Here is a 25801-nt window from a genome sequence, read left to right on the forward strand (position 1 = left end):
CCCTCCACCAACTGCTGTTTTCAGATCTTGCCATTGGTTATGGATGTGATTCAGATCTAGTCTCTTCGCTGGCCACCCCAGAACAGTCCAGTGTTTCTTCTTAAACCACTCTTTTGTCTTTTGTGTGTTTTGGGTCATTGTTTTTTCTGGAAGACCCACAACCTTCAACAGAAACACAGTTTTTGGACACTGGGTTGAACATTGGACTACAAAACACCTTGATAGCCTGGTGATTTCATGATGTCTTGCATACATTCAAGGCCCCCAGTACCAGAGGCAGCAAAACAACCCCACAGCAGGACAACAACCCCAAACACACGTCAAAAAGCACCCAGGAATGATTCAATAAGAGATGCTGGACTGTTCTGGAATGGCCAGCTAAGAGTACAGATCTGAATCCCATCCAAAACGCATAGCGAGATCTGAAAGCAACAGTTGGGGGAGGGCATGAGGGCATCCCTGAAACACAAATATTTACACACGTTAAGTTTGCTGAAAATAAACACAGTTGACAGTGAGAGGACGTTTCTTTTTTTGCTGAGGTTATGTATAAAACACAGGAAATCATGTTTTTGACTGCACTGGGCCTTTCATTCTGGGATCTGAACAGCGTCTTAAAATCTATTTAATCGTTTTATATGAATTACCAATGGTGATCCCTGGAATTGGATAAATTGGATTGGCATTTTAATATGACAAAAAAAAAATCTCCAAACATCTGGGAAATACAAGAAAATACAATCAGAATCCCTATTTTCAAATACACAACAAAAATACACCAAACATTCATAATGTGTGTAATATTTAATAGTACAGAGGTAACATTCTTGCACTAATTTTTTTTCCATCAATACTTTGGTGCCTTACCCTGTCCTTTTTGTAATGCAAACATTTGTTTTCTGCATGCTTTATGCTGAATACACATGTACAGAAGATTTGGTGATACATGAAAGCACAACTTTAACATATACAACATGACTACTTCAATTAATAAAGCTGCATTTGCCATTCATTTTCCCATATTGCATAACTATGATCTGATAATGTTCATCTCAAGCCCAACCCACAGGGTCTGAAGTAACAAGAGGGACATTATTGCTACTTGTCAATAAGCAGTCACTGGACCAGTGAATATAAGGGGGAGCCCAGCGACACCAGTTCAGCTTAAGAGAAAATACAGTGATGATTATTCTGAGGTAGCAAATAAATTGGTTCTGATTGATTAAATTATTTGATCTAAAAAATAAAAAAAGATCATTAAAAATGCTACACTACTGAACACAATTGGTTTAACATGCAATAGTTGCATTCTGGCATGCAGCTTTTTTTGTTGTTAACATTGTACACGCACGCTCAAAAGTCAAATGTGCCTGGATACATATTGCAATTACATAATGACATGTGTATTGTGTGTTTATTTGAATGGACACACAATATACACAGGAAAGCTCATGCCTCATTTCATTGTGCCAGGTGCCTTCCCCCCAACATCTGATCCATACACGACAGTACAAATCTTTCTGAAATGCTCCAAAGAAAATCAGGGACTGTGTGACACAAAATGTACAAAGGTGTTTCAATCTAACAAAACAAATGGAGTGAGAATGATAAATAGGGGGAATGTCGACAACACTGATATTACATGGGGTACAAATCAACACACTTGATTTTGGTGTTAAAGGAAAAAGCAAACCATGTTGAATTTAATCAGAATGAGGTTGTGGGTGCCATTTTGGCTCTCTTCCCTCAATCCTTGTTTAGCTTTGACTCCAGGAAGTCCTGGATCTTGTTGATCTTCTCCTCCTGTTGGTCTAGCAGATCCAGGATGATGCCCATCGGGGACTTTTTCATGCCCACTCCCTCCATCTTATTCTCCAGTCTGTTCTTCATGTTGCGCAGCCTCAGAGACGCATGAACCAGGATCACTATAGGGAAGAAAGGCAGGATTAGTTTCCTACCCATTCAGGATATGCTATCCTCAATGGAGATTCCCATGGTAACATGTTCCCATTCTGTCAGCTGGAAACATGTTGTAAAAGTGCATACGTGTGCCTTACTCTTATGCAGCTTCAACTGAGAAGGACAATTATTTTCCAGGTATGTTATGAAAAACAAGGGTTAAGGAGAGGCATCTTTACTTCCCTCGCCAGATGCTGACTCCATGATGTAAGCCAGTAAATGTAGTGGAGTCTGTAGTACAGACAGTACATAGCAACCACGTCGGCAGCCACAGGACAGCCCTCTCGGGATAGCCTGTGTTACATACTGATGACTGCCTCCTGTTTTTCCACCACAATGTTACAGTTGTTGCCTGTACTTTTCTCAGAACCATCAATTGCCCTAAACATTGTGTTCTGTAATGTGTATTTCAGAATGTAGCAGTTTGTCTAGGCCAGCACTTCACAACTCCAGTCTACTCCAACACCATACACTTTTGTTCTAGCTCCGGACAAACTCACCTGATTCAACTTAACAAGGTCTTGATGATTAGTTGATAAGTTGAATAAGGTGTGATCGTCCAGGGCTACAATTAAAATGTGTACTGTTTGGGGTACTCGAGGACTGGAATTGGGAAACACTGGTCTAGGCTATTTCTTTTCAAAACAGTGGCACATGCATTCTCCATATTGAACCCATACAATTAGAGAGTGTAGTTAAATAAAGGTTCAATAAAAAAATCAAAATACAATCTACCCCATTCATAGACGCTAACTGCTTTAGCATCTATTGACGATAGTATCTGCTGATCAGGGGACTTATGTTAAGAGCCCAGACTCTTGCTCTAAACATTAACACGCATCTCTTGCGTTGCGGCATGTATCTTTCATATCAGCGAGAACATTTCCCCCCCCAAAAAAGGTTAAATAACTAAACAAAAACAAAAAAAGGGGGGGGAAATTGAATTGAAATGAATAGTTCCTGCAAAGATGCTGGGAAGTGCTAGATGTGCGGCAGCTAAGATGGTGAGGAACAAAACATGGATTTCATATTTTTGAGGGGGTTCCTTTGATTTTTGTAGAACCACCTGCAACTGACATTTCTAAGATACTTCTTACACCAAATCGAAAAAGAAGAAAGTATCATCAAGGACAGGTTAGTTGAAAAATCTACGGTGGCAGTTTGTATGAGGCTTTCCTGTAACAGCCAGTAATGGACATCAAAGATCTTTGGTTATATCACATTATCTTGCATACAATATGTAGCTAGTTTGCACCATATTCCAATGGAGTTACCATTGGAAAAGGCCTGGAAGTTAGGATAAATCTGCATGCTAGTTACTGTGTGCATACTTGTGCATTGTGTGATTATCAGGATTCTGACCCTATGGGCTGAATTCCCAGACACAGATAAAGCCTAGTCTTGTACAAAGATCTTAATCTGTGTCCGAAAAGCTCGCCCTATGAGTGTAGAATTTGAGACTCACACAGCAAGGGAAAAGTAATTCCGAAAATGAAGACCATCACTCCACCACACAGCGACAGCAGGAAGTAGCTCGTTCCCATAACAGCGATGACAAACAAAGTGGGGTTCTTCTTCTTGAAGTTCTTGATGAAATTCTTGTTCTCTCCTGCCCACACCGAGCACATGAAGACCAGAGAGACCACCGCACCGCCCAGAAACATGCCAAGAGGGTTCAGAAACCTACACAACAGAAGGGAAACACAGATTACACAACCTCTAAATCCACTCAAACGCTATACATGGCAATGCAAAACAACAATTGGGGCTCTAAAACAAAATACATGTAATGATGAGCACAACCTGGTGGCTGGAATAAGATGAACACCTTTACATTATTTATTTGTTTTTATCTGAGCCATTTTCTAAAATAATATAACTTTCAAGCTACTGTAGCTGCAATTTAGTAATTAGGACACATACAAAGCTGTTCCTCAGGTATCTTATCAATTGTATTAATAGCATACTTTGACATGGATCAGTGTGTGGCTGAGATAAGGACCCAACAGCTGAGACAACTTGCACCTTTTTATATTTTGAGTACCATTTATGTTAATTTCAAAAGAGAAATGTACTCAAGTACTCAAATGAAAATTAGACTATAAAGAAATTGGTTACTATTAGCCTAAGGCCTACACTACCTTATAATTACTATGTTCATCATGGCTCCCATGATTCAAAAAAATGTCACAGTTGCTGGCAGCTGATTCAGGAAAAGTGGTGCAATGACATTTGTTTTTAGCAGGCCAACTACAGTAGCTAATGCCAGACTCCATTCCAATTCCATGACATGACTGGGTCTCTTATTTGGTCGTTGCAGTAATATGAAAAGGTATATAGGGACTGTGCATTGCTATGAATAAATGCCCACGACTGGCGCGTGGATCGGATAGCAGGCTAATCAAAGAAACTAGTTATCTATCTAGCTAGCTATAGCAGCTGGGTAGATAATGCTAGGAAGCTCGCGCTGTCATGATGACTTACCCCACGATCAGGAAAACCACTATGGCCACGGCGAAATAATTGGTCTGATAGTATAACAAGTTGCTGATCACCCTGTTGTTCCATTTAGCTAAATCTCCGAAGTCGGGTTTTGCAAATCGATCAGCTCCTGGGAAGAAATCATCCCATGGTCTAAGTGGTGCAAGCTCCATACTCGCCATCTCGGAGTTTCACTGCGCGAGTATTTTGACTGATCAGCTGATCAAATCAGTTCTCGTTCTTAGCAGTTCAGCTTCTCGCGAGAGTAGGACACGCGCAGTAATGTTGATGTGAATCAAAATTACGTTGCGCTTCACCCTATTTTTTAACAGTCTATGGCTTCACCTTATGCCGCGTTTAAAACAAATGGGAATTCAGAAATCTCCGACTTCCAAGCATTAACGAACTCGGAAAAAACGAAATATCGTTTTAACGGTCATCCAACTCGGAGTCTTGAGCATCTTTCTATAGCTCCGACCTGAATATCACTGACGTGATGATTTGACCTCGTTTTACCTGAGTTCTCAGTTGTCTTGAAAGCACCATTATAACTCAGTGTGCAAAAGTTGAGCACATAATGCTAACGCAGGTTTGATTTTTGTGAATATACAGTACAGGCACTGGGGACATGGCAGCGTGAAAGTATGGCGGATGCTGAAGAGCGTAAGTAACGTTACTAAAATAGATATTGTAGCTGACAGATATGCTGCTGTAAAACAAGCATTGAACCTTATTTTATTCTCTAATTTTTAGGGAGAAGAAAAGAAGGAAAATAGAGGAGCTGACTGAGAAGTTAGTGACGACCTGCTTGAAACTGTCAGCAGTAGGTTTGAGTTGAGTTGCACAACTAGTTAGTTAGCATGGAGTGTGGAAATGTATTCAACAATTTCAGTTTTGGAAATTGGCCCAATTCAAGTAGTTAGCTAGTTTACTATAACGACCAGGCAAATATTAGCTAGGAATAATAGGCCTAGTCAAAGTGTACCAAATCTACCCTCGGCCAGAGGCTCTAGCTCTGCAATATCAAAAAGACCAGTTATGTTAGCTAGCCCTTGATCATGACTCTAAGTTCCACACAGATGAAAATCGGCTAACCGATAGGTAACTTATCTAGTTTACCAGCCTGGAGCATTACACATAAGAGTCAACAGACGAAGGCGTATTCTGTATGCGGGAGTTTTGTTAAGAGGTCAACGCTCGCTCTGAACATTAACACGCAACGCTTGTGGTACGATTTTGGAAGCATAATGACCTTATCTTTCATATCAGTGAGAAATCATTTTCAGAAAACAAAAGGTTAAATTGATACACACCTGTTTATAGGGTTAGAGTACACACATGGACATATCTCCACGTTACAGGGCCTGTTTACATTTATAAAATAGTCTGGCAGGATCGTGTACACACTTATTATTGGGTTCCCAGCGTTGGTCAACACTCCGAAGGATTCTTGATCTGAGTTCTAATCGCGCCTACCTGTGCTAACGAGTGGATTCATGTATACTTATGGGGTGTGATACATGCCAGAATTAAGCCTCATGAAGCTACTGATACCTCTCACCAAGTCACCTAACGTCTTCCTAGCGCCATGAATGAACATGGACTGTCAATGGAGACAAGTTTGTTTCTAAGGCGTCAAACTTCCGACGCTTCACGACACGTACACGTCATGTGGACGTGCTTCTACACCTGCATTTTTATTTTTATTTATTTTACCTTTATTTAACCAGGTAGGCAAGTTGAGAACAAGTTCTCATTTACAATTGCGACCTGGCCAAGATAAAGCAAAGCAGTTCGACAGATAAAACGACACCGAGTTACACATGGAGTAAAAACAAACATACAGTCAATAATGCAGTATAAACAAGTCTATATACAATGTGAGCAAATGAGGTGAGAAGGGAGGTAAAGGCAAAAAAGGCCATGATGGCAAAGTAAATACAATATAGCAAGTAAAACACTGGAATGGTAGTTTTGCAGTTTGCAGTTTGCTTGCTGTTTGGGGTTTTAGGCTGGGTTTCTGTACAGCACTTTGAGATATCAGCTGATGTACGAAGGGCTATATAAATAAATTTGATTTGATTTGACGTAGTGTTCACATTGCGTAACGTGTCGCTGACACGTCATGTGTCCGTTTGCATGTAAGTTTGTTATGAATGATTTTACCACAAACAACTTAAAAACGTCTACATGTGTTACGTGTTAGTTGAAGTCTCTGTTTAGTATAGCAATTTAGCTATACTAAACAGCATCATGATCGGCCAGATGAGGACTGGCCACCCCTCATAGCCTGGTTCCTCTCTAGGTTTCTTCCTAGGTTCTGGCCTTTTCTATGGAGTTTTTCCTAGCCACTGTGCATCTACACCTGCATTGCTTGCTGTTTGGGATTTTAGGCTGGGTTTCTGTACAGCACTTTATGACATCAGCTGGTGTGAGAAGGGATTTATAAATACATTTGATTGAACAGATTACATTTATTATTCAGGAGAATCCCATTGAATCAGGCAGTTGCGTTCTTACGCATATCCTTAGACTAAACGGAACCGTAAACACCCCAGCCTGTTTTGATCACAGATCATGATGAAGCCTGAACATTTAAGCTCTTTGCCATATATTTAGCCCACAATTGCCTATGGATTTGATACACATGAAGACCTATATTTAATCTGGAATTGACAAACAAAAGCCTGACTCGGATCCTGACTTTCCCCCACGTCATATTACCAATTAGGGTAAATGTATTCCTATTAATTTGCATAGGCTAACCATTGCGATTTAATGTTATTTACCATCTTCTGCTTTTTATGAATAAACAGGCATCAGGGTAAACATAATATAATTTCAATGCCCCCCCCACACACATTAATGTTACTTACCTGACAGATCACAAAGTGAACTAATTTCCTCTCTATTAATATGCAAATACATTTGATTCATACACTGGCTTGTCTGGCTGGCATGTTTTCATTTTAAACAGGCATTCCCTTACCAACACTGAAATAATTTTAGTCCTCAATTATGATTTTAAAAAGTCATAGCTCATTAGTACACCCTTGTGGTTGAACATATATCAATTGTATGTCTTATGATACAATGAATAATGTTGAACTAACAAATACCTTCAAGGGATGCATTACAATTTACAATAACAAACACCTTATGAAACAGCTGTGAAAACCAATTTAGCAATATTTTAGATTTAAATGCATAACCATTGATATTCTTTTGGTATCTTTGTGTCAATTAATTCTCCATTTATTTTTTTTGTACACTCACATGGCAATCATAGACTGAAATACAGAATTCTGGTGTGTGGAATAGAGAGGAGGTGGGTCTTGTGTGGATGGAAGGTTCTACAAAGTCCAGGCGCTGCTGCCCTCTTTGTTCTGAGTGTTTGCAGTGCTAGTGTTTTTAGCTAATCTGTGTATCTCACATTATGTGCCCAGTATGATAGTTGTCTTGCCCATGTTTGGGTGTTAGGCAGAACCCCTAGGTCCTGGAGAACAGGAGCAGAGTAAAGGGAACAGGGTAGGAGACAGACGTAAACAAGCAAACACACAGGTTGAATGATTCAGGTATGTAAAAATAGTTATTTAATTATTTACTTTAAATGTTTGATTAGACATGGATTAATGTTAACGGCAGACAGAAAATAAAGGATACCTTTCTAATTGTTGATGTCAGTGGGGTTGGGAAGGGATGGTCCTTGGGAAAGTTAGAGAGATGAGTTGTGAGAGAAACTCCAGGGTGGTGTCATGACCACTGGAGTCATACACCTTAACAGTACCTATCTGGAAGTGGCGGTTACTTAACATGACCCAGTGGTTAGCCTTGAGATTGATTATTTGGAGAAACCCCTGGGCCAGTGTTGGTACTGCTGACAGCACGGCAATGTCGCCCACCATGAGGCAGAAAATGAAAATAGTTATCTGAGATTTTTTTATATTCCCCTTAACGGATGTTGACCCCAGCTAGGAGCGAAAGAGCACCAAGCTTTCCCGGGTCTTGCCTTCTTCCAAGCCAAGTAATTTGCCCAGATGTCAAAGCACTTGGCTCTCTTGATTCTTCTCAGGTGGTTCCCCTTTTTCTCATGCGCTCTGTCCATGTTCAGTGTCACCTTTATTGATAATAGAAATAAATGCAATTATATTTAATATTATTACAAATACATCTCTTATATATCTGTTGGAAGGCCAGAAAATACAGCGGACAATTCTTACCTGGTGAAAAACCTCCACATCCTTCTCAGTCCGTGTCTGAAGGTGGTCTTTGAAGGAGTTTGAATTTGGTTCGACAACTTCCACCACATCAGGTGAAGTATCACTGACCTCAAAGTGCGTTATACAAAAACAGCAAAAGAAAAACACTAAGTGAATCAAAAAAAGTATACTACATTGTTTACATCAGTTAACTGCTGCGGCTTCCCTCCATATAGCAGGTGATAGAGTGAATACTGTGGAGGCCTGGACACTGCTGTGTTGTGTGCAAAGATAATTACCTTCAGATTGTCTCAATGTCAACAGTGAAGAGGTGACTCCAGGATGCTGTCCTGTTCATCTCTTCACTGTTGATGTTGAGACTGGTGTTTTGCAAGTACTATTTAATGAAGCTGCCAGTTGAGGACTTGTGAGGTGTCTGTTTCTGAAACTAGACGCTCTAATGTACTTGTCCTCTTGCTCAGTTGTGCACCTGGGATTTGCAATTTCTCGCATGGAATAGCCTTAATTTCTCAGAACAAGAATAGCCTGACAAGTTTCAGAAGAAAGTTATTTGTTTCTGGCCATTTTGTGCCTGTAATCGAACCCACAAATGCTGATGCTCCAGATACTCAACTCGTCTAAAGGTCAGTTTTATTGCTTCTTTAATCAGCACAACATTTTCAGCTGTGCTAACATAATTAAAAAAGGGTTTTCGAATGATCAATTAGCCTTTTTATAATGATAAACTTGGATTAGCGAACACAACGTGCCATTGGAACACAGGAGTGATGGTTGCTGGTACTGGGCCTCTGTACACCTATGTAGATATTCCATACAAAAGTCATCCGTTTCCAATAGTAATTTATAACATTAACAATGTCTACACTGTATTTTTGATCAATTTGATGTTATTTTAATGGGCACAAAAATGGCTTTTCTTTCAAAACCAAGGACATTTCTGTGACCCCAAACTTTTGAACGGTAGTGTACATTTACATTAGTGTGGATACAGCAGTAGCCTATTTTCCAACATGTTAGGATACCGTTGTGATATTGTCAGGCATGATTTTAGGTCTTTGATCGTTGTTGCATGTTGTACCTCGTTTCCCTTCTTCAGTGAAAAGTAATTCTATCTCATTTACAATTAAATGAATCCATTAAATAAATAATGCTAGCACATACAATTATGTTATTGTACAATAACCTACTACGCTATCAACACAGTAAATAATATTGCCTATGTGCTTTCAACAGTACGTTATCAGAAAAAAATTCTTATTTTCAAATAGACCACATTTGCCTTAACACAGTAGACCTAAATATTTCCTAACGATATCACAACTTAAATATAGCCTACTTCCTGCTCAGTTGGATCAAGGACATCTTGGTAATAATTTTTATCATCTCTAATAAGGAAACTATCTGGGGCAGACATTCAAATCACTTCTGCCAATTGTAAAAAAACAAATAAATTAATGTCTGTGTTGCCGCTTAGCTCTCAAATACTGTGCCAGTCTCACTCTATGAACGGTCACTGCTATCTGGATTCCTTGGGACGTCCTTACCCTGAACCCTAAGTTAACACTAAACTTAACCAATTAACATTTATACTTGAAAGAGGTAATGTCATCCCAAGGATCCAGATTAGCAAAGCCCCTCTGGGAAAGTCTATGAACTGCTCTATTCGACTGAAGGGACATCCCAAGGAGTCTGATAGCAACTATGAACTCCTGAAAGCCGTGGATGTGGAACTGGTAACAACACAGTCTGTGATTGGCTAACAACATTTAGATCTGTATACAGCGAGATAAGATATCATACCATGCCATGAGTTGTTGAGGGAAAGACAGAATATCTATAGATTGGGCATCATCATTTCTAGGCCATTAGCGATAACAGGAAATACACAAGCCGTAGGCTACACTATAGTTCCAGGTGGCTATGTCAGAATGTCTGCTTGCACGGGGAAAATTGTACATTTCTAACATTTATGGTTGAGATTTAATTAATATAAATATAAACTATGCACATTATGTCTTTCATTAACATGCGATGCAAGTGTCACGCAGATGTTAGTAAGGCGTTATCATGTCAGGTGGTACGGTTGCCTAGACTTATATATGTTCCTTATCACCCCCCATAAATGCTCGTTATGTTCACCTGCTCCCTCGGATTTACCTGGTTAGCAGCGCTTTCATTCACCACTCTGTCCAATGGGAAACTCCGCCCACGACATAGGCTGAGAATGGAAATGAACTACCTCAGCCCAGACCTAAAGTGGCAAGTGTCAGAGAGACTACAGGATCTTTTTTGAAATCCCTCGACTCCTTCCGTGTCAATAGACATCCCCCCTAACCACCCTCCTGACTCTCTGAGAATGATTGTACAGCTGTTAAAGAGTCGCTGATATTTCAGTCTGACTCTAGCTAGCTCAAAGTACTTAAAAGTCCTTGAATTTGACTTGCCACTGTTTGTATGAAACCTGAATATTTTTGATTATGGAAATATACACTGCTCAACAAAATAAAGGGAACACTAAAATAACACATCCTAGATCTGAATGAATGAAATATTCTTATTATTCTTATAGTTGAATGTGCTGACAACAAAATCACACAAATTATCAATGGAAATCAAATTTATCAACCCATGGAGGTCTGGATTTGGAGTCACACTCAAAATGAAAGTGGAAAACCACACTACAGGCTGATCCAACTTTGATGTAATGTCCTTAAAACAAGTCCAAATGAGGCTCAGTAGTGTGTGTGGCCTCCACGTGCCTGTATGACCTCCCTACAACGCCTGGGCATGCTCCTGATGAGGTGGCAGATGGTCTCCTGAGGGATCTCCTCCCAGACCTAGACTAAAGCATCCGCCAACTCCTGGACAGTCTGTGGTGCAACGTGGTGTTGGTGGATGGAGCGAGACATGATGTCCCAGATGTGCTTAATTGGATTCAGGTCTGGGGAACGGGCGGGCCAGTCCATAGCATCAATGCCTTCCTCTTGCAGGAACTGCTGACACTCCAGCCACATGAGGTCTAGCATTGTCTTGCATTAGGAGGAACCCAGGGCCAACCGCACCAGCATATGGTCTCACAAGGGGTCTGAGGATCTCATCTCGGTACCTAATGGCAGTCAGGCTACCTCTGGCGAGCACATGGAGGGCTGTGCGGCCCCCCAAAGAAATGCCACCCCACACCATGACTGACCCACCGCCAAACGGTCATGCTGGAGGATGTTGCAGGCAGCAGAACGTTCTCCACGACGTCTCCAGACTCTGTCACGTCTGTCACATGTGCTCAGTGTGAACCTGCTTTCATCTGTGAAGAGCACAGGGCGCCAGTGGCGAATTTGCCAATCTTGGTGTTCTCTGGCAAATGCCAAATGCCCTGCACGGTGTTGGGCTGTAAGCACAACCCCCACCTGTGGATGTCAGGCCCTCATACCACCCTCATGGAGTCTGTTTTTGACCGTTTGAGCAGACACATGCACATTTGTGGCCTGCTGGAGGTCATTTTTCAGGGCTCTGGCAGTGCTCCTCCTTGCACAAAGGCAGAGGTAGCGGTCCTGCTGCTGGGTTGTTGCCCTCCTACGGCCTCCTCCACGTCTGCTGATGTACTGGCCTGTCTCCTGGTAGCGCCTCCATGCTCTGGACACTACGCTGACAGACACAGCAAACCTTCTTGCCACAGCTCGCTTTGATGTCCCATCCTGGATGAGCTGCACTACCTGAGCCACTTGTGTGGGCTTTAGACTCTGTCTCATGCTACCACTAAAGTGAAAGCACCGCCAGCATTCAAAAGTGACCAAAACATCAGCCAGGAAGCATAGGAACTGAGAAGTGGTCTGTGGTCACCACCTGCAGAACCACTCCTTTATTGGGGGTGTCTTGCTAATTGCCTATAATTTCCACCTGTTGTCTATTTCATTTGCACAACAGCATGTGACATTTATTGTCAATCAGTGTTGCTTCCTAAGTGGACAGTTTGATTTCACAGAAGTGTGATTGACTTGGAGTTACATTGTGTTGTTTAAGTGTTCCCTTAATTTTTTTGAGCAGTGTATTTCACAGTGGTTTAGATAGTATAATTATTCTCTACAATATACTTGCTTTGTTTGTCACACAAACTGAAACTATTAGAATTTTAGCAACCAGAAAATGGCGGAGCAAATTCTGCTTAGTACACCTTTTAAAACAGTGTTGGGATTGTAGTTCACATGAGACAGTCATGGGAGACGCTAACTGCTGAGAACTGTAGTAGGGATAATGCAGAATGCCACCTATAGTTTTGGAGAGCTATTATGGTAGCCAGCTAGTTTCCATTAGCTAGTTAGTAGCAGCAACATCTGCTGCCAATGATGAAATCTGCAGCCTGAATTTTCACGCATGATAATCTAAAAATTTATTAGGTACTAGCTAGCTAGTTATACTAGGGAAATCATCATGATGTTAATGTACACAGACCCGTGTCTACCTAGCTAGCTATCTCATTTTGACTCATCCAGCTTGTAAAGGTTTGAATGATTTCTCATTGATATGTGCAGAAGAACACCGTGTGTTCTCTGTGTGCAGAATGGCTGTAGATGGAGACCGTAGAGACTGGGATGGCCGATGGAACCATGTGAAGAAGTTCCTTGAGAGACCCGGCCCATTCACTCATCCTGACTTTGAGCCAAGCATTGAGGTAAGGAAGAAATAACAAATAGATAACTAATAACATTTCCTTTATTTAGGGGATAGAGATAATCATTCACCAAACCAACTATTTTATGCTCTCAGTCCCTTGGGTTCTTATTGGAGACATGCAAGATCCTGGTCATTGGAGCTGGAGCTGGAGGGCTTGGGTGTGAGCTGCTCAAAAATCTGGTATGAGAGTTTATGTCCAGCATCCAGGTGCAAATGCATGCAAGCCTTTTGTTTCTTTGTCTGTTTCTTACACATCAAGAGGTATCTTAAAGTGGAACTGACAGCGTTTGAACTACTTTGCATATGACATTCCCAGTTTATGCTTCAAAACCAATTTAATAAGAAGTTTTAAAAATAGGTTATATTTTAATCAAAATTCCATGACTTATAATAACACATTGTTGGCAGAATACAGTTGAAGTCGGAAGTTTACATTCACCTTAGCCAAATACATTTAAACTCAGTTTTTCACAATTCCTGACATCTATTTCCTGAAGTGCACCAGTTCCTCCTGCTGCAAAGAGTCCCCACAACATGATGCTGCCACCCCCGTGCTTCATGGTTGAGATGGTGTTCTTCGGCTTGCAAGCCTCCCCTTTTTTCCTCCAAACATAACAATGGTCTTTATGGCCAAACAGTTATTTTTGTTTCATCAGACCAGAGGACATTTCTCCAAAAAGTACGATATTTGTCCCCATGTGCAGTTGCAAACCGTAGTCTGACATTTTTTATGGCGGTTTTGGAGCAGTGGCTTCTTCCTTGCTGAGCGGCCTTTCAAGTTATGTCGATATAGGACTCGTTTTACTGTGGATATAGATACTTTTGTACCTGAATCCTCCAGCATCTTCACAAGGTACTTTGCTGTTCTGGGATTGATTTGCACTTTTCGCACAAAAGTACGTTCATCTCTAGGAGACAGAACGCGTCTCCTTCCTGAGCGGTATGAGGGCTGCGTGGTCCCATGGTGTTTATACTTGCATACTATTGTTTGTACAGAGGAACGTGGTACCTTCAGGCATTTAGAAATTGCTCCCAAGGATGAACCAGACTTGTGGAGGTCTACACATTTTTTTCTGAGGTCTTGGCTGACTTCTTTTGATTTTCCCATGATGTCAAGCAAAGAGGCACTGAGTACACCTCTAATTGACTCAAATGATTTCAATTAGCCTATCAGAAGCTTCTTGGATTTTTCGAAGCTGTTTAAAGGCACAGTCAACTTAGTGTATGTAAACTTCTGACCCACTGGAATTGTGACACAGTAAATTACAAGTTAAATAATCTGTCTGTAAACTATTGTTGGAAAAATTACTTGCACAAAGTAGATATCCTAACCGACTTGCTAAAACTATAGTTTGTTAACAAGAAATTTGTGCAGTGGTTGAAAAACAGGTTCTAATGACTCCAACCTAAGTGTATGTAAACTTCCGACTTCAACTGTGGAAGGAGTTCAATGCATTATTAATATAATTCACAAATACGTTTCCTGGTAGTCCAAAAAATATTGCTATCAGTTTGTAATGGTCTGGCCCATTTTTTTGCTGCCTCCACCCATTGGATGCAGCTGTCATTTGGTTAGCTAGCAAGAAATGTGAATTGCTTTGCTAGCTCGCTATGCTGAACTTGAACGACTGTTATCCGCGGTTACTATATCTCTTAGTTGTGATCAAATGTATTTGGCATCGATCAAATGGGCGGGTAGGCAGGGAAGTTCCTATTCAGTTTGCAAAACATGGGTTGTGACAAGCATGCATTAGCAGGTAAGCTGCAGAAGGACGAGCAGGCTACTATTCCCCATCGTTTATCCGTGCAATTTTGACGGGCAAATTGCTGAAAAGGTTTGAGAGTGTTAATCTAACATTAATATTCCTCGCTCTGGCTAGCATTAGTTGTTGATGTGCATAGGCAACTGAGGGAGAGAGTCTACCTTTTCATGGTTATTTGATCAATAGGAAGTTCTCAAATGTTAAGAGGACTCCTGTGGTTTTTACGTATTTGCAGAAATCCATTCAGATGGATTTTTGGCGAATGCTTTCTAATGATCTACTGCCTGTTAACACACAGTCCAGTTCAAAGTGAATAATGGCAGGCCCATGTGGAAAATGGCATATTTGAAAATAGACCTACAGTAGCTCTGATTGGCTATGGCGCACTGGTCTGGACAAGACATGATTTTTTAGGTTTTATTGACTGCAGTGTCTATTAATTGTCCAAAAGCACGGCGGCTTTCCCACTCTATATTGCTATTGAATTCTCACATGTCCCTTACTATACGTCATTCCCAAACATTCTATGCATTTATGAAAAAATCATAGCTTGTCAGAAAAAAGTAAAAGGCCTCATATATTATTCCTGGGGGTGTATATGAATACAATTACATGTTGCTAAATGCTGTCAGTTCCACTTCAATGTTTGGTTTTGCCTTGTTCTAGGCCCTGTCAGGTTTTCGTCACATTCATGTTGTTGACATGGATACCATTGATATCTCCAATCTCAACAGGCAGTTCCTTTTCAAGTTTGGCTTGCCATTTTCCCACCTTCTCCTATGTCCATTAACCTATTACTTTATGATGGATACCAACCTTAGTGTGTTCGCGGTTGATAGAAAAAATCTACTGAATGAAAGCGTCTTAAGAGTTTACTGGTAAACACACACATCTCATCTGTATACCCTGTTTAGGACCAAAGATGTTGGACAGCCAAAAGCAGATGTGGCTGCTGACTTTGTCAATGGTCGCGTCCCTGGATGTCAAGTTGTCCCGTATCCTTTGCAACTGACGTGATGAATACCGGCATGTAGGATTACCCCATGTAAATGATTGCATTACAAAGCTTGAGCATGTGAACATTTGTAGAAGTGTCTTCTATCATTTATTTTTCTTAAATAGTATCCTGCTCAGACATTTCAAGAAAATTCAAGACTTTGATGAATCTTTCTACAGACGTAAGTGCAAACTTTGTGTACATTATGGAGTTTTCTAAAAATCTTTTGTACCTACGGTGCATTCGGAAAGATTCAGACCCCTTTACTTTTTCTACATTTTGTTACTTTACAGCCCTATTCTAAAATTGATTCAATAAATACTTTCCCTCAATCTACACACAATACTTCATAATGACAAAGTGAAAACTGTTTTTTAGAAATGTTTGCAAAATTAATAAACGGAAATACCTTGTTTAAATAGTATTCAGACACTTTGCTATGAGACTCGAAATTGAGCTCAGCTACATCCTGTTGCCATTGATCATCCTTGAGATGTAGATGTTTCTACAACTTGATTGGGGTACAACTGTGGTAAATTCAATTGATTGGACATGATTTGAAAAGGCACACACCTGTCTATGTAAGCTCCCGCACTTAACATTGCATGTCAGAGCAAAAACCAAGCCATGAGGTCGAAGTACTTGTCTGTAGTGCTCCGAGATAGGATAGGATTGTGTCAAGGCACAGATCTGGGGAAGGACACAAAAACATGTCTGCAGGATTGAAGGTCCCAAAGAACACCGTGCATTCATTCTTAAATGGAAGAAGTTTGGAACCACCAAGACCTGTCCTAGAGCTAGCTTCCCGGCCAAACTGAGCAATTGGGGGAGAAGGTGACCAAGGAAGGTGACCAAGAACCCGATGGTCACTCGGAAGGAGCTCCAGAGTTCCTCTGTGGAGATGGGATAATCTTCCAGAAGGACAACCATCTCTGCAGCACTCCACCAATCAGGCTTTTTCTGGTATAGTAGCCAGACGGATGCCACTCCTCAGTAAAAGGCACACGACAGCCCGCTTGGAGTTTGCCAAACGGCACCTAAAGACTCTCAGACCAAGATAAACAAGATTCTCTGGTCTGATGAAACCAACACCTTTTTGAGAGCCCTCAGGACCTCTGATTGGGGCGAAGGTTTACCTTCCAACAGGACAATGATACTAAGCACACAGCCAAGTCAACGCAGGAGTTGCTTCGGGACAAGTCTCTGAATGTTCTTGAGTGGCCCAGCCTGGACTTCGATCAAACATCTCCGGAGAGACCTGAAAATGGCTGTGCAGCAATGCTCCCCACCCAACATGACAGAGCTTGAGAGGATCTGCAGCGAAGAATGGGAGAAACTCCTCAAATACAGGTGTGCCAAGCTTGTAATGTCATACCCAAGAAGACTTGAGGCTGTAATCGCTGCCAAAGGTACTGAGTAATGGGTCTGAATACTTATGTTATTGTGATATTTCAGCTTTTTATTTTGAATAACTTAGCAAAAACAATTTTAGTAATTTTTGCTTTGTCATTATGTGGTATAGTGTGTAGATTGATGAAAAAACAATTTAATCAGTTTTAGAATAAGGTTGTAACATAACAAAATGTGGAAAAAGTCAAGGGGTCTGAATGCTTTCTGAAGACACTGTAAAATAATGGCTCTGACACACATTTTCTTCTCTTATTTGTAGAATTCCATATTATTGTTTGTGGATTTAGATTCCATCATCGCCAGGCATTGGATGAATGGCATGCTGGTATGTCTTAATATAAACAATATGTTATTTGGACTGTTTGTATATGTCAGGGTTTTTTCTGGATTTAAAAGGGGTTTAGGGGGTGGCATGGCAGGTGGCGTGGCAATGGGCACGGTCGGCACAGCTGGATTTGAGACATTTTTTAGAGGCCCCCAGCTTTGCGGTGTAAGCACATTTCCTGCAATTCTACAAATTTCTCCATGGAGCTGAGAGAAATTGTTTTAATGCAAATTTCTGCAATTCTACATATTTTGCTGACTGTCAAGATTTTATTTTGGTGATAACAGAATATATATACTGTAGGTTAGAGGTTGACCGATTAATCGGAATGGCCGATTAATTAGGGCCAATTTCAAGTTTTCATAACAATCGGGAATCTGTATTTTTGGACACCGATTTTTTTACAAATATTTTTTTATATATTTTTTTAAATATATTGTTTTACACCTTTATTGAATCTTTTATTTAACTAGGCAAGTCAGTTAAGAACACATTCTTATTTTCAATGACGGCCTAGAAACGGTGGGTTAACTGCCTCATTCAGGGGCAGAACGACAGATTTTCACCTTGTCAACTCGGGGGAACCAATCTTGCAACCTTGCAGTTAACTAGTCCAACGCAATAACGACCTGCCTCTCTCTCGTTGCACTCCACAAAGAGACCACCTGTTACGCAAATGCAGTAGCCAAGGTAAGTTGCTAGCTAGCATTAAACGTATCTTGTAAAAAACAATCAATCATAATCACTAGTTAACTACACATGGTTGATGATATTACTAGATATTATCTAGCGTGTCATGTGTTGCGTATAATCTGACTGAGCATACAAGTATCTAAGTATCTGACTGAGTGGTGGTAGGCAGAAGCAGGCACGTAAACATTCATTCAAACAGCACTTTCGTGCGTTTTGCCAGCAGCTCTTCGTTGTGTGTCAATCATTGCGCTGTTTATGACTTCAAGCATATCAACTCCCGAGATGAGGCTGGTGTAACCGAAGTGAAATGGCTGGCTAGTTATAGCACGCTAATTATGTTTCAAATGTCAATCACTCGCTCTGAGCCTTGGCGTGGTTGTTTCCCTTGCTCTGCATGGGTAACGCTGCTTCGAGGGTGGCTGTTGTCGATGTGTTCCTGGTTCAAGCCCAGGGAGGAGCGAGGAGAGGGACTGAAGCTATACTGTTACACTGGCAATACTAAAGTGCCTATAAGAACATCCAATAGTCAAAGGTTCATGTAATACAAATGGTATAGAGAGAAATAGTCCTATAATTCCTATAATAACTACAACCTAAAACTTCTTATCTGGGAATATTGAAGACTCATGTTAAAATGAACCACCAGCTTTCACATGTTCTCATGTTCTGAGCAAGGAACTTAAACGCTAGCTTTCTTACATGGCAAATATTGCACTTTTACTTTCTCCAACACTTTGTTTTTACATTATTTAAACCAAATTGAAGGCTAAATTGATTTTATTGATGTATTATATTAAGTTCTACCCACCACAGGTGCTCCAAGTTCTCTCAGACCTGCCATTTTTTTTGTGTACTACTTCAGTAGACCACTTCTATGTTAAGTTGGACAGTGATTTGTGTTCTGCAGCCATTTTGTGTTATCAGTGACACAATTTAACACACACAAGTTAATTATGTATGTGTGTTGTATAGCCTAATTTGATGTATTCTTTTGGTCCATAGATTAATTTCCCCATGTGCACCATTGCGTCTATGCCACGGTTGCCAGAGCACTGCGTTGAATATGTCAGAATGCTACAGTGGCCCAAAGACAAGCCTTTTGGAGGTACAACCATTAATAACACTACTCTATTCATTGTCACCTCACCTCTTGATTGCAATCAAAAAAGGGCAGAAAATAATTATGCTGTATCGCCCGTTATAATACCTCCATAACACTATCATAAAGATTGTCATAGTCATGTAATAGTCATATAATAGGTAGTCAAATCTTTTTTATTTTTGACCCTTTTATCGCCCCAATTTCGTGGTATCCAATTGTCTCATCGCTGCAACTCCTGTACGAACTCGGGAGAGGCGAAGGCTGAGAGCCGTGCGTCCTCCGAAACACAATCCAGCCTCTTGACACAATGCTCAGTTAACCCAGAAGCCAGCCGCACCAATGTGTTGGAGGAAACACCATACACCTGGCGATTGTGTCAGCGTGCACTGCGCCCAAACCGCCACAGGAGTCGCTACTGCGCAATGGGACAACGACATCCCTGCCCGGTCAAACACTCCCCTAACCCGGACGATGCTGGGCCAATTGTGCTCCGCCTTATGGGTCTCCCGGTCACGGCCGGCTGCGACGTCATGGCCGGCTGGACTCGATCCCAGAATCTGTAGTGGCACAGCTAGCACTGCGATGCAGTGCCTTAGACCCTGTAATATGACTATCTGACGGTACAGTTTGCAATACAGTATTGTTTTTTGGCCATTTCTGCCCTTGCTGATTGCTTTAAGCAAGAGCAGTAACAGCCAGGAATTATTATTATTTTTTTCCCAAGGGAGTAGATCAGCTTTAATATGGCAGATATATTGTGGCTTCTACCAATGTAATTATCTGCATCATTTCCAATCCCCCATATACAGTGCCTTGCGAAAGTATTCGGCCCCCTTTGTGAAGAATCAACAACAAGTGGGACACAATCATGAAGTGGAACGACATTTATTGGATATTTCAAACTTTTTTAACAAATCAAAACAGAAAAATTGGGCGTGCAAAATTATTCAGCCCCTTTACTTTCAGTGCAGCAAACTCTCTCCAGAAGTTCAGTGAGGATCTCTGAATGATCCAATGTTGACCTAAATGACTAATGATGATAAATACAATCCACCTGTGTGTAATCAAGTCTCCGTATAAATGCACCTGCACTGTGATAGTCTCAGAGGTCCGTTAAAAGCGCAGAGAGCATCATGAAGAACAAGGAACACACCAGGCAGGTCCGAGATACTGTTGTGAAGAAGTTTAAAGCCGGATTTGGATCCCAAGCTTTAAACATCCCAAGGAGCACTGTGCAAGCGATAATATTGAAATGGAAGGAGTATCAGACGACTGCAAATCTACCAAGACCTGTCCGTCCCTCTAAACTTTCAGCTCATACAAGGAGAAGACTGATCAGAGATGCAGCCAAGAGGCCCATGATCACTCTGGATGAACTGCAGAGATCTACAGCTGAGGTGGGAGACTCTGTCCATAGGACAACAATCAGTCGTATATTGCACAAATCTGGCCTTTATGGAAGAGTGGCAAGAAGAAAGCCATTTCTTAATGATATCCATAAAAAGTGTTGTTTAAAGTTTGCCACAAGCCACCTGGGAGACACACCAAACATGTGGAAGAAGGTGCTCTGGTCAGATGAAACCAAAATTGAACTTTTTTGGCAACAATGCAAAACGTTATGTTTGGCGTAAAAGCAACACAGCTCATCACCCTGAACACACCATCCCCACTGTCAAACATGGTGGTGGCAGCATCATGGTTTGGGCCAGCTTTTCTTCAGCAGGGACAGGGAAGATGGTTAAAATTGATGGGAAGATGGATGGAGCCAAATACAGGACCATTCTGGAAGAAAACCTGATGGAGTCTGCAAAAGACCTGAGACTGGGACGGAGATTTGTCTTCCAACAAGACAATGATCCAAAACATAAAGTAAAATCTACAATGGAATGGTTCAAAAATAAACATATCCAGGTGTTAGAATGGCCAAGTCAAAGTCCAGACCTGAATCCAATCGAGAATCTGTGGAAAGAACCGAAAAACTGCTGTTCACAAATGCTCTCCATCCAACCTCACTGAGCTCGAGCTGTTTTGCAAGGAGGAATGGGAAAAAATGTCAGTTTCTCAATGTGCAAAACTGATAGAGACATACCCCAAGCGACTTACAGCTGTAATCGCAGCAAAAGGTGGCGCTACAAAGTATTAACTTAAGGGGGCTGAATAATTTTGCACGCCCAATGAAATAATATTGAAATATCCAATAAATGTCGTTCCACTTCATGATTGTGTCCCACTTGTTGTTTATTCTTCACAAAAAAATACAGTTTTATATCTTTATGTTTGAAGCCTGAAATGTGGCAAAAGGTCGCAAAGTTCAAGGGGGCCGAATACTTTCGCAAGGCACTGTATACTGAACAAATAAAAGATCCCAGAAATGATCCATATGCACAAAAAGCTTATTTCTCTCAAATTCTGTGCACAAATGTATTTACATCCCTGTTAGTGAGCATTTCTCCTTTGCCAAGATAATATCTCAAGAAGCTGATTAAACAGCATGATCATTACACAGTTGTACCTTGTACTGGGGACAATAAAAGGCCACTTTAAAATGTTCAGTTTGTCACACGACACAATGCCACATATCTCAAGTTTTGAGGGAGTGTGCAATTGGCATGCTGACTGCAGGAATGTCCACCAGAGCTGTTGCCAGAGAATTTCTCACAACCGCTGACCACGTGTAACCATTCCATGACCTCATCTGGCTTCTTCACCTGGGGATTGTCTGATACCAGCCACCCAGATAGCTGATGAAACTGAGGAGTATTTCCTTCTGTAATAAAGCCCTTATGTGGGGAAAAACAAATTCTGATTGGGTGGTCCTGGCTCCCTAGTGGGTGGGCATGGCTCCCAAGTGGGTGGACCTATGCCCCCTTAGGCCCTTAACAATCGATTAGGTCCTAATTCATGTGTTTTAATTGACTGATTTCCTTATACGAACTGTAACTCAGTAAAATCGTTAATTGTTGCGTTTAAGTAACAAGGCACAAGGGGGTGTGGTATATGGCCAATATACCATGGCTAAGCTCTGGTCATGTGCGCAACGCAGAGTGCCTGGATACAGCCCTTAGCCGTGGTATGTTGGCCATATACCACAAACACCTGAGGTGCCTTATTGCTAATATAACCTGGTTACCAATGTAATTAGAGCAGTAAAAATAAATGTTTTGTCATACCTGTGGTATACTGATATACCACGGCTGTCAGCGAATCAGCATTCAGGGCTCAAATTACACCGTTTCTAATTATATTTTGTGTACATACATACATACATACATACATACATACATACATACATACCCATAAAACATCAGTCTCACACCCACCCACCCATAAAACATCAGTCTCACACCCACCCACCCGTAAAACATCCGTCTCACACCCACCCACCAGTCTCAATGTCAACAGTGAAGAGGTGACTCCGCGATTCTGGCCTTCTAGGCAGAATTGCAAAAAAAAAAAAGCCATATTTCAGACTGGCCAATAAAAGATTAAGATGGGCAAAAGAACACAGACACTGGACAGAGGAACTCTGCCTAGAAGGCCAGCATCCCGGAGTCTTCTCTTCACTGTTGACGTTGAGACTGGTGTTTTGAGGGTACTATTTAATGAAGCTAATAATGGGCCTCTGTACGCCTATGTAGATATTCCATTAAAAAAACAGCCGTTTCCAGCTACAATAGTCATTTACAACATTAACAATGTGTACACTGTATTTCTGATCAATTTAATGTTATTTAAATGGACAACAAAAATGTGCTTTTCTTTCAAAAACCAGGACATTTCTAAGTGACTTTTGTGTGTGTATATATCTATAACCCTACCTCATTGGAGTAAACTAAATATATATTTGTTATATTGTTATTTTCCTGTAAACCTACCACCCTCCCCTAATTAGAGTAAATGAATGGACAACAATACAGCTTATACATGCTATGTACATTTGCTGGACAGTAGGTTTTACATTTAGTTATCTTTTAGTCCCAGCCTTCAGCTACCCTCAACCGCTCCCACCCACCCCTCCCCAAACTGGTGGTCATAATTCCTTCATAACACTATCATAAAGATCAACATAATACCCATTTATAACAGATAATGGCAGCTAATGACAGTCCGGCTCTTGTCTATCCCTCAGATGGTGTTGGTTTGGATGGGGATAACCCTGAGCACATCCATTGGGTGTTCCAGAGGGCCCAGGAGAGAGCTGTTGACTACAGCATCACAGGAGTCACATACAGACTCACACAAGGTGAGGAGAACCATACTGTAACACCCTGTCCGGGAGATGATAAAACTCATGTTTTACCAGCTTTCAGCCATACATTCTGTATAGGACAAACAATTTGCTATCAATTCCATTTTCAATTAGAAAGTTGTATTGACACCAACTCCCCCGCTTACAAGTATTGGTTGCTGAAATCTGAACAGTGGATTTAAAGATTTATTTTGACATGGTTTTACCTCAGGTGTCGTGAAAAGGATCATCCCTGCTGTGGCGTCAACTAATGCTGTAATAGCTGGTAGGAAACCCTTAATGACTGTCATTGGGTTTTATCTTGAAGAATCCTAAAGTAAAGTGTAACATTTCACTGTTTGTGTTGCTTTGTAGCTGCCTGCTCCACTGAAGTTTTTAAAATAGCTTCAAGGTTAGTACTATGACTCATCCCTTTTTCACATGATGGACTCACTGGAGAGTAGGTCAATTCCATACTAGGTATCATTCATATTACCTTTCTCTGACTTTGTAGCACTTATATTCCACTGAATAATTATCTGGTATTTAATATTGTGGACGGACTGTACACCTACACCTTTGAGGCAGAGCGAAAGGTTAGTCATGTATTTGATGTAACTAGATGAGAGTCCTTAATGGATATATATTTGCCCATTTTATTTAGGAGAACTGTATTAATGTAACTGACGGTGCTATTGACACACAAGGCTATAAGGGTATGGCGTGGTTTCAGGCTACTTGTGCCTTCATGCTCTTGTTTGGTCTGACAGGAGAATTGCTCAGCTTGTAGCCAGGTGCCCCAGGATCTACAGTTCCCACCCTCTGCCAAGCTACAGGAGGTCCTGGAGTACTTGACAGAGAACGCCCCCCTGTGAGTACATCTCCTAGTAACCAGATCGACTGATGTTGATGTCTGCCATGTCTTCACACAGAAGAGGCTGTGTTTTATGGTTACTGAAGTGTAAATGTGAAGTTGTCATTGTTAACTTTAAAAAGTTATTGTTTTCCAGACAAATGAAATCCCCAGCCATCACAGAAACCCTGGATGGGAAAAATAAGACACTGTATTTACAGACTATAGCTTCAATTGAAGAATGAACTAGACCAAACCTTTGCAAAACCTTGAAAGGTAAGATGCGTGCATTGCGTGTGTGTGGTAGATCATATATAGCTATGTGTTTATTTCGGCCATCTTGTAAATGTAATGTTGTGTTGTTGCAGAACTGGGATTGTCCGATGGACAGGAACTAGCAGTGGCGGATGTCACCACACCTCAGACTGTCCTCTTCTGGCGACATTACCGGGCGGTGTTAATAGACCAATAACAGAGAGTTCCAAACTTCTGCCAATAACAGCTAGTTTTCAGGTTACATATCCCTCCCATTAAACTTCTCCAATTAGGTGCCACTCCGAGACAGTCCTAACGAAATTATTGCTTGAGAAATAGCTTTTTGCCAAGAAGCTATTTTTGTTTCTTTTTTACCATTGTTTTCAATAAAAATCACAGTAAGGTACTTAATTGTTACCCAGAAATAATTTGATATTGAGATTTTAAAAAACGACTGCATTGGACCTTTTTCTAAATGCAGAATCTGTCGACATTTGACAACCTCTGGGGAGAAAGTAGCAAGGGATACAGCGTGGCATGGTTTTAATATATTTTAGTCTGATAATGTATATAAGATCATTTTCTCTGTCGTATTGGCCCATTGTGAGAGGTAGCTGATGGCCATCAACCTTCTATATCACTATATGTGAAATCAGTCTGTGAAAATGTTTCTTAATGTTTTACTCCTAAATGTTTGCTCCAAACGTCTGTCTTCTTTCCCTCACTCAAAAGAGCAGTAGTTTATATAGGGTACCAGTCAAAAGTTTGGACACACCTACTCATTCCAGGGTTTTTGTTTATTTTTTAAATATTTTTGTTCTACATTGTAGAATAACAGTGAAGACAT

At 40.9% G+C, this 25801-nt stretch overlaps 2 protein-coding genes across 6 annotated transcripts; one reads left to right on the forward strand and one right to left on the reverse strand.

Annotated features, from left to right (window-relative positions):
* Nucleotides 1–789: 789 nt before the first annotated feature.
* Nucleotides 790–4953, reverse strand: LOC109908132 (PRA1 family protein 3). The gene is made up of 3 exons (XM_020506634.2): nt 4444–4953; nt 3425–3642; nt 790–1925 (listed from the first exon to the last, which is right to left on the reverse strand). Exons 1-3 carry the CDS (start codon nt 4620–4622, stop codon nt 1747–1749), a joined length of 576 nt encoding a protein of 191 aa, XP_020362223.1. The 5' UTR covers nt 4623–4953; the 3' UTR covers nt 790–1746.
* A 33-nt stretch (nt 4954–4986) lies between these two features.
* LOC109908130 (NEDD8-activating enzyme E1 catalytic subunit-like) lies at nt 4987–25801 on the forward strand. Of its 5 annotated transcripts, none has more exons than XR_004203678.1 (13): nt 4987–5103; nt 5194–5263; nt 13215–13326; nt 13422–13508; nt 16006–16086; nt 16226–16269; nt 17758–17823; nt 19519–19621; nt 23748–23861; nt 24079–24132; nt 24222–24717; nt 24857–24975; nt 25068–25801. XR_004203678.1 is itself a non-coding variant. In XM_031794394.1 (13 exons), the coding sequence occupies exons 5-12, from the start codon at nt 16014–16016 to the stop codon at nt 24699–24701; spliced, it is 576 nt and encodes a 191-aa protein (XP_031650254.1). In that variant the 5' UTR covers nt 4987–5103; nt 5194–5273; nt 13215–13326; nt 13422–13508; nt 16006–16013; the 3' UTR covers nt 24702–24717; nt 24857–24895. The 5 variants fall into 5 exon arrangements, 3 of the variants coding, with proteins under 3 accessions (XP_031650254.1, XP_031650253.1, XP_031650255.1); XM_031794394.1 differs by lacking the exon at nt 25068–25801 and having other exon boundaries at nt 5194–5273; nt 24222–24258; nt 24617–24717; nt 24857–24895; XM_031794393.1 differs by lacking the exon at nt 25068–25801 and having other exon boundaries at nt 24222–24258; nt 24617–24717; nt 24857–24895.

This window comes from Oncorhynchus kisutch, linkage group LG17 (assembly GCF_002021735.2).
Source record: "Oncorhynchus kisutch isolate 150728-3 linkage group LG17, Okis_V2, whole genome shotgun sequence".
In the NCBI taxonomy this organism is placed as follows: Eukaryota; Metazoa; Chordata; class Actinopteri; order Salmoniformes; family Salmonidae; genus Oncorhynchus; species Oncorhynchus kisutch.